Genomic DNA, 9,454 nt, shown 5'->3' on the forward strand with positions numbered 1-9,454 from the left:
ACCCCCTCTCTGTCTCCTCCCACAGCCATCTGCTCTTCGGACTGCAGTGAACGGCACGGTTACTGCGAGTCACCTGGTGAGTGCAAGTGTCGTCTGGGATGGCAGGGGCCATCCTGCAGCGAGTGTGTGCATTACCCGGGATGCCTACATGGTACCTGCTCACAGCCATGGCAGTGTGTGTGTAAGGAGGGCTGGGGAGGCCTCTTCTGTAACCAGGACCTCAACTACTGCACCAACCACAAACCCTGTGCTAATGGCGCCACCTGCACCAACACCGGGCAGGGCAGCTACACTTGCACCTGCCGACCAGGATATGGGGGCACAAACTGTGAGCTGGAGATTAACGAGTGTGACTGCAACCCCTGCAAGAATGGCGGCAGTTGCAACGTAAGTCTATGCTCACATGATAATAATAAAACGTCATTTAGTTATAAACAGACATGAGTTAAAAGCATATACATGATAGTAATAATAACAATATTTATATATAAATCAATTTAGATTATTTGAAATGCAGCACACACACACACACACACACACACATATATATATATATATATATATATATACTCGTGTCTGCATTTAAGATTTATATATATAGACACTTGTACATACAAATGTATATTTATTATAAACAGACATGAGTTAAAAGCATATACATGATAGTAATAATAACAATATTTATATATAAATCAATTTAGATTATTTGAAATGCAGCACACACACACACACACACACACACATATATATATATATATATATATATATACTCGTGTCTGCATTTAAGATTTATATATATAGACACTTGTACATACAAATGTATATTTAACAATTCGAATCCCACTTCCGTGATGGCTACACGTCACAGGGTAACACATTTGCATAATGCCCGCCTTTGTTCTATGTTGGCCGGCTGCAAATGACTTGACCCTCCCACAAACACTGTTGCTTGTTCATGTCGCGAAGACGCTGTACACGGTAGACCAAACACAATAGACTGGGCCATCTGACCAATCAGAGCAGAGTAGGCTCACAGAAAGGAGGGGTTTAGAGAGACTGAATCTCAGAACTGCTTCGAACTAATTGTTTGAGAATCATTGGACAATGAGTTGATATTAAATGCATATTTTGAGAAAACGTAAGCATTTTTTGACCTTGCATGCATGTAAGCCTATTGTAGGAGACTCCCAAAACAATATTAGGAACATAAAAAATGGCATAATAGGGGCATTTTAATGCATTTTATAAAAAAAAAAAAGATGAAAAAATTAAATAAATGTTTGTTTTTTTTCAATTTATGTGTCATGATTTAGGTTAAGTAAATATGCTCAGATGTGCTTTATGTGCACAGTGGATTTTGAAGATCAAAAATTATTTGAGACCTGAATTATGTTTACACCTTGCTAATATGTATATTCTCTTCCCCTGCAGGATTTGGAGAACAATTACTCCTGTACATGTCCTCAGGGATTCTATGGGAAGAACTGTGAGATCATTGCGATGACGTGTGCGGATGACCCCTGTTTTAACGGAGGGACATGTGAGGAAAAAATAACTGGTGGCTATGTCTGCCGCTGCCCCCCAGCTTTTACCGGATCCAACTGTGAGAAGAGACTGGACCGCTGCAGCCACAAACCTTGTGCCAATGGTAAGTGTTTGTGCTGATTGAGGACAATGCATCAACAAAATTTATTTTACTTAAAGGGTAGCTCACCCTAAGGTAAAAAATTCTGTCATTTACTGACCCTCATGTTGGGTTTCATTCTTTTGTGGAACACAAAAGGAGAAGTTTTGAGGAATGCTCACACTGTTCATACAATGAAAGTGGTTGACAACCACAGCCGCTTGAGCTCCAAAAAGGACAAAAGAAAAATCATTAAAGTTGCACTTATGACCCATGCACTAAGTCTTCTAAAGTCATACAAGGTAGTTTTATGTGAGGAAAAATCAGCAATTTAAGTTCACTAAAAAATCTTGCTTGACAGCTGTGGTCACCATTCACTTTGATTCTATGAAAAGAGCAGCTTAAACTTTCCACTAAGTGGTTTCAGTTCTAAAAAAAATTTACGCAACCAAACACATACACATGTGCTACTATTACAGTATCTGTTACAGTTCCTCTCTACTATACCTACTCATATGTAACCTCTTCTTTCTTCGGTTGTAGGCGGTGAGTGTGTGGATCTGGGCGCTAGTGCTCTGTGCCGCTGTCGCCCTGGTTTCACTGGCTCTCGCTGTGAGATGAACATCGACGACTGTGCCCGCTATCCGTGTCAAAATGCCGGAACCTGCCAAGACAGCATTAACGACTACACTTGCACCTGTACGCTAGGTTTCACTGGTAAAAACTGCAGCCTACGAGCAGACGCTTGTCTCACAAACTCATGCCTCCACGGAGGAACGTGCTACACACACTTCTCTGAGCCAGTGTGTCAGTGTGTGCCTGGGTTCATGGGTCCAAACTGCGAGTTTCCTGTGCAGGGAAGTATGGAGCTGATGGCCCCCCGGGTTGGTCGGACCTCACCTTCAGCAGTGGCGGTGTCATGTGTGTTAGGTGTGATGGCCTTGTTTTTGGGAGTGTGTGTGGGACTGGTGGTGATCAGGAGGAGAAGGCATAGACTGCGTAGACAGCAGCTGTGTGAGTCTGTGTTTAATGATTTGGAGACGGTGAATAATTTAGACGGGCAGCACTATCCCTATGACAGAGACTTCAGTCAGGTGAAACCCTGCAACACTGAGGGCAGAATCTCTTTGGCGGCTTCTCACACGCTGCCTGCTGGGCAGGACTTCCTGTGGAGTGCTGGAGGAGGACTTAGATAAGGCAACACACACTTGTACACTCATACACTCAGTGTAGACACAAATGTAGACAAGTGAGCATATACACAGACACACAAACTCACATGCAGGGATAAGAATTTGGATGTAGCACTTGCTTTTGTCTTAATTATGAATGAATGAATGAATTAAGGATGTAATGACTGAATAAGGGATTGGACCTTTGCCATCTGTATAGGTGGAAGACTCTGTAAACCAAAAACCAAAAGAAATAAACAAGCACATAATTGTGTGCTGGGCTTTGTGAATCTGTGTTTCCATATGAAGACAGACACAAGCCCTGAAAGCTGAAACAGACTTAGGGTGCAGAACTCTATATGCAGAGAACTGATATCTTTATACAAAGATAAAGAAGTGAAAATAACTCTATACAAAGAGAACTAAGTAAGGACATACCTCTATTGAAAGAGAAGTAGGTAAATTAAACTGAAGAGCATAAGGATTAGGTCTTCTCTAGTCAAACTCTGTGCTCTGTATTAGACTTTTCTCTCATAAGGATGAGACTATCACCTTTGCTTATTTGCCAGGATGTTGCCAGCAACAGGTTTTTTAATAAAAAAAAAATATATATATATATAAATAAAATTGTGTAGAGAAAGGAAGCAAGCAACAGTCAGGTATATGATTGAACTATGTTCTTTAGACCAAATGGTAAGATTTTGCTCCAGTTTTGTATTGCGTATTAAGCAGTGTGTTTTCTTCCTCGACAGGTATGGGGAAATCAGATTTTCTTCAATGGGGTTTATGTCTAATGAATGTTTATTTCTTTTACCAGATGTTTCCTATTAATTTAATCCTAAGTTTATACCTAAGTTTCTATTTTGCATTTTTGTACTTTTGCTTTCAATCATTGTCTTGTCTTTGTAAAAAAAATATGTTATTATGTTAATTTATTTTGTATGTGTTTGTTACTTTAATGAAAGAAAGAAATTATATGAGAAACACTTCATTCTTTCAACTCTTGTTCTTTTAAAGTGTTTGATTAATAGCACACCATTTAGTTTTTCATCAACATTTTTTTCTCTTACGTCATTTTAATGTATCTTATAACAATTAAAATGGAAGAATGGATTAATAAAAAACTTTTTTTTTCTATCCACGAACATCTGGCGTTGTACCTCTAATCAAGTTGAGTGCGCGACTGCGCGTCACTCAGCGTTCAGCTTCATCTGTCCGCGCGCTCCTCCAAGTGCTCATTTTCAGACAAGCACAGGCTCATGCAACATGGCTGAGGAGATACATACCGGTCATTCCCCGGATTTAGACAACTCTCGAGAGCACGGGATCAACTTGCATAAGCGGCAATCACGCGTTACGGTAAAATACAACCGCAAACAGCTTCAGAAAAGGTTGGACGTGGAGAGATGGATCGACGAAGGGTTGGACAAGCTGTACGAGGGCAAGGTGAGTGTCCTCGCGCATCCTCACAGGTGCAGTATTGACACTGGAATCTACAGGTTGATTACATTAATAATAATAAAAAAGCCTTTTTTGATGGTGAAATGAGCGATAGCGCCCTGTCGATGCATTTCCAAATGCTGTGTCATACGTTATTTGGAAATGTTTGACGGCTGAAATGTGCAACAGTTCCTTCTCTAAGAAGTTGACCACATACGTTTATACATATAACTCTCAAAATCAGGCTCAAATATGCATTTTCACCTACTTTTCTCTTTAATAAACTCATTTTGTTAACGGGTGTTAATTTCTAAATAGTTGAATATAGTTAACTTTACAAACTAAAGTTATCTTGTTTTGTTTTGAAGTCCATGAACATGTATGCATGGATCAGTCTTTGTTTTAAAAATGTCTGTAGAGAGAATAAGTATCTAAAGAATTAGCTTGACTATGAGAAATAAGTACATAAAATACACTTAATTTATACCACTCAATGAAATTAAAGGTTGATAACACATTTGTCTTTTTTAAAGTCTGTATTTGCACCTTTAAATGCAATGAGGGGAGACATTGTTCTGCAAGTCTCATATTTATAAACAACAGCCTTTGTTAATGTAAGTGTGTGATGGATGCTGTGACAATAATATGTCTGACAGAACAATATTAGTTGTTGGATAATGTTAGATAAGTTGGCTGCCCATAAAAGGTGAGGAGAACCAGGCCTCTGGAGGTACCGGGGGAAGTTCTGCTTTCTCTCCCTTATTTACAGAGGGGATCACTTGGTTCTATTGCTGCCTTACATGGGCACCCCCTGAGAAACAGTCAAAGGCAGCAACAAGCAGGATGTTTAAACTAAACATAAGCTGTGTGTGTAGTGAGACGCTGTCCCACAGTAAGAGACGACAGAGATGTCTCTCGGGAATTGTGTTATGTGATCTGTTATCTCGATTTCCTCCTCAGCTTGTGTAGGAGAAAGTTTCCCACTGAGATTATGGAATATTGAGAAGATTTTCTGAGATACTGAAACTGTAGGCTGCTGAAAGGTCGAGGAACAACGAGATATAACGGGCAGTGTTACGAACTGGAATACATATACATGAATACATATCTGTGCGGTCGTGCCATAATTGTCCTGTATGTTGTAATTGTGGGAGCTGCATGTCTTACAGTGGACTGTGTGGTTATTTATAATGTCAGATTACAGTTCTATATTATTGGCTTATCATGGTGTCTTTTCTGCAGAATTTATTAAATTCTCATAGCTGCTATGTTTTTTTTTACGTTTCTTTTCTTGAATGGTTCATTCTTTCCGCACCCATAATAATTTGTTGTTTTGTTTGTGTTTATTTTGGAGGACATGCCAGAGGAAGTAAATATTGATGATTTGTTGGATCTCCCAAGTGATGAAGAGCGAACACACAAACTACAGGTCCCATAATCCTCCTCTTTCACTCACACCACATCCTGTACTTGGTATGGGTCTTGCCATATTTACGCTTACATTTATGCATTAAACGAATGCTTTTATTCAAAGTGACTTACAAAAGAGCTACAAAAGCTATTTGTCAAAGAGCCAACAATATTCATAATATACAATGTCAGGTTTATTAGACAACAAGATGCAGAAAAGAAATAGAAGCGTTTTTTCCCCACTGCACTGGGGAAATCTCATTTCATTTTTTTATCATAAAAAATAACATGTAGAAGATAGGACCATTGACCTTGAAGTCAGCGGCCTGACATGTACTTTTAGGTGAAGAAGGTGAGTGGATGCTCGAGCTTTTATACCATGTCCCTTGACCTGAGTATTTGCAGGGACCCCCTTTTCAACATTGTTCTCAGTACTGTACTTGCTTATGGACTATCCCCCAGCCTCTCATTTGTCTGAATGACAATACAGAACCATTTAAGGCTTTATGTTCTCTACTGTGTGCACATTAGTTTACAGAGTTATAAATAATTTTAGTGATATTGACTCATTTAATTGAAGTACATTTAGAAAAAGTTATTTACAACGACAATCAAGAATGAATTTGTTTTCGTTTGTTTTACAGGTTCTTCTGCAAACCTGCACTAGCAGCACTGAGGTACTTTTTTCAATTCCTCCATCCGTAAATCCTTCTCTTTTTCGTCACCTCTCTTTCCTGACATTTTTCTTGTTCTTTTTTCAAACTTTCTGTCTACTCATCCTTAGTCCCTCTGTATGGACCTGTCTTGTTTTCTCATCCTTTTGTTACTCTACCTCTTCATCCCTCTATTCCACTCAATCCCTCTCTCTCTGAGAAACGCTGCAGTGGCTGACACTCCTTTCCACGCATTTCTCACAATGATCACAATAAATGAATGATTTGTTCTCTTTCTTTCCCCATGCCACTGTTTCTCTCGGTTAGTACAGAGCCATTCTTTCATTGGGGCTCTTCAACAATGTTCACTCTCAGCCTTTCGATTAGTGTGTGTACATGACTGTTACTGTGGGTGTATGCGCAGAAGATTGTGTGACTCTGGGTAAGCTAGTGTTGAAGTGCTGACACATCATGGAGAATCAGTAGAGAGCAACGTGGCTCTTACCTCACACACATAAATAAGCAGAACAGCACACTGACATCTGAAAAACGTAATCAGTTTTCACATTTGAGACATACCAGGGCACAATTTTCACCATTTTCAATTTGATTAAGAACATGTTTTTGCTTAAACTAACGTGAGACGTGGCCAGAGAAATGGGGAAAAACGCATTTTGGAGAGATGTTTTTTAAAAGCTTAACTTATTTTAACAGTTTTATTTTAACTTGTAGAACGCTGTGTCCTTCCAAGATGCTGCAAAAGACACGAGACGTGTGCACAGTAATCAAACACGTCCATCTAGCTTGTGTTTACGTAGAAAAACAATGGAAAAGTTGCACAGTGGAATGGAAAAACATATTCTGTGTGAATGGCCCATAACAGTGTAAACAAAAACTGCTGACTGGTACACATACAGTCTGCAGAAGATATTTAAGAGCTTTCTCTGAAGTAGATAAGTCAAGATTATTTCTGCACGTTGTAGATTTTTCAGCATATTTTCCATAGGTTTTTGTTTTGATTTGTTTCAAACATTAAATCTACTATAAAACTATTATTTTGCACAAACCAGTTTGTGTAGTGATTAAGATAACAGGAACACTTGAGTATTTACAAAGTTTTACAGTACGTTGTCCTAAATTGCAATGTGTAAGAATTCACAAACATTTACATGCTTAATAAGCACAATTTCTATAAGTGTGTACATTTAGATTAAGGTTAATCTGTGTGTGTGCCTGTGTGTGTGTGCGTGTGTGTGTGTGTGTGTGTGTGTGTGTGTGTGTGTGTGTGTTGAGGCTTTTTTAGAGAAATGGAGTTTGTATGGAGTCACTGGATGAGATTTTTTCGATTTAGGCATGCGTGGAATTGGGGATGAGATAATCGCGGATGTTAAATTGAAACCTGTCGTTTAACAATGCTGTCCTTTACCCAACACCACACACGCGCAACTCTTAAACCAGTCTGCCTTTTCGTTTATTTGTGATTCTCGATGAAAAGCGCTTTGTAAACTCCACAAAACCAAAATTTCCCAAAACCATTTTAGACTTGTGAGAATGCAGAATGGTGGCTGGAATAGAGAGTTTATCTGCCTTCCCAATTCTCAATATATGCAAACTGTACTAGGTTACTGCACACTATATAGTCCTTGCAAGACCATAACATTGAGACACACTGATAGAAACTGATGTTTAATTTCCTCAAAAACAATTATTACCTAATTACCTAAAAATGAGAGAAAAAGACATATGCAGTGCGTCTTGTGTGTTCAGGCTTTTATTGCCGAGCTGTTGCAGAAGCTGCATGGTCTCCATAAACAGGAAGAGTTGCAGAATGAGGGAATAGAGCATCCCTGTGTCCACGCTTACCCCCATCACCATGGCAACATCCATCATCACAGAGGCAACCATCAACATCCAACACATCAGACACTGTGATTGCAGTTTGGATAATAACACATACTCAGGACACACATACAATGGATCCAACTAGTTTAGCAACTCCGTAACTGTGAGGTGTTTGTTTACAAACTAATAAGAGTGGCATATTAACAGTGTTCAGTTGTAAAATTGTTCATCACTGTCGGTAAGTAAATCTATGCAGTAGCATTAATTTCTTTGCAGGGTTCTTGGTTGCTTGTTGACTGGGTTATGATTGATTAGTGAAACTGGCAGTATGCACGTTTATATTTAAAGCTTAATCTGGTGATATTGGTTGTCTTCAGGAATCTTTGTCTCCACAAATTCACAATAATATACTAAAACATGTTAACAAGGAAAACAAGTTAACAAGGAAAACAGGAAAGTACCAAATCTGAGCAGTCATTATATATGTGGACATATTATTAAGGTTAATAATGTTTATGAATTGGTAGATTACATGCAATAAATGTTTAATAAAAGTTACAATTATTTTGAATTTGTGTGGTGTTAATGAAAGGTGAAGTTGAGCGTGACGTTGAGCTGGGGTGTGCTATAACATATCATCCACCAGAGGGAGAAGTAATACAGTGGCAGACACATCCATTTCTCTCTGTATTTTACCTTGGTGCCTCTCACCTGTAGATACACACTAAACAACCAGGTCTACATGACACTAAGGCAGGTATTGATGGTGGTGGCTTTTATTTACGTCTGTGTTTTTACTTCTACACCAATTTTCAATATGAAAAGTTTTTGTTTTTGTTTTTTAGGTTATGCTAAATTGTCTGTAAAGATTCTTTATTATCCAGGTCATAAAATGTTCTAGTACAGTCAATCTTTTTGACTCCAGGCCCTCCTTTGTCCAAGACAATTTTCAAAGGCTAAAGGTATGTATCTAAGCTGATATATACTTCGGGTACTTCTGTTGTAATAAAAATAAACTGTAATAAAAATGGCGTTGGTTAACAGTTTTATTTAGTGTTTTATTTTAGCAATTAAATTAAGACTGTTAATATAAATGTAAATGATTTTGAGAATTTTAAGGCTTTGATTTGTAAGATTTTAAGGCCCCCCTGGAAGTTTGCTGAGGCCCCCTAATGGGCACCAGCCCCCTGGTTGAGAACTACTGTTTTAGTAGATTCATTCTAGTCAACTGGATGTGCTTGACCACTTATACAAGAAGCCATTGGGGTTTGTGCTAAATCACTGGATTTCATACCCAGGGGCGTAATTTCCAC

The 9,454-nt window shown here is 38.7% G+C and overlaps 2 protein-coding genes across 2 annotated transcripts; both read left to right on the plus strand.

Annotated features, from left to right (window-relative positions):
* On the plus strand, positions 1–3,712 carry LOC107757508 (delta-like protein B; the record flags this gene model as incomplete). Its single annotated transcript, XM_016574994.1, has 3 exons — positions 1–387; positions 1,432–1,648; positions 2,168–3,712. Coding segments are annotated over 3 exons (1,257 nt in total), but the record flags the coding sequence as incomplete, so codon positions are not given.
* A 266-nt stretch (positions 3,713–3,978) lies between these two features.
* LOC107757548 (protein phosphatase 1 regulatory subunit 14A-like) lies at positions 3,979–9,137 on the plus strand. The gene is made up of 4 exons (XM_016575063.1): positions 3,979–4,242; positions 5,591–5,665; positions 6,291–6,323; positions 8,067–9,137. The coding sequence occupies exons 1-4, from the start codon at positions 4,063–4,065 to the stop codon at positions 8,229–8,231; spliced, it is 453 nt and encodes a 150-aa protein (XP_016430549.1). The 5' UTR covers positions 3,979–4,062; the 3' UTR covers positions 8,232–9,137.
* The last annotated feature ends 317 nt before the right edge of the window (positions 9,138–9,454 follow it).

This window comes from Sinocyclocheilus rhinocerous, unplaced genomic scaffold, assembly GCF_001515625.1.
Source record: "Sinocyclocheilus rhinocerous isolate Xijiao unplaced genomic scaffold, SAMN03320098_v1.1 scaffold984, whole genome shotgun sequence".
Taxonomy (NCBI): domain Eukaryota; kingdom Metazoa; phylum Chordata; class Actinopteri; order Cypriniformes; family Cyprinidae; genus Sinocyclocheilus; species Sinocyclocheilus rhinocerous.

Coding starts and splice junctions, on each gene's coding strand:
- LOC107757548 (XM_016575063.1), top strand. CDS start 4,063: ATGGCTGAGGAGATACATACCGGTCATTCCCCGGATTTAGACAACTCT. Junction 4,243..5,590: donor ACAAGCTGTACGAGGGCAAG/GTGAGTGTCCTC, acceptor TTTATTTTGGAG/GACATGCCAGAGGAAGTAAA. Junction 5,666..6,290: donor AGCGAACACACAAACTACAG/GTCCCATAATCC, acceptor TTTGTTTTACAG/GTTCTTCTGCAAACCTGCAC.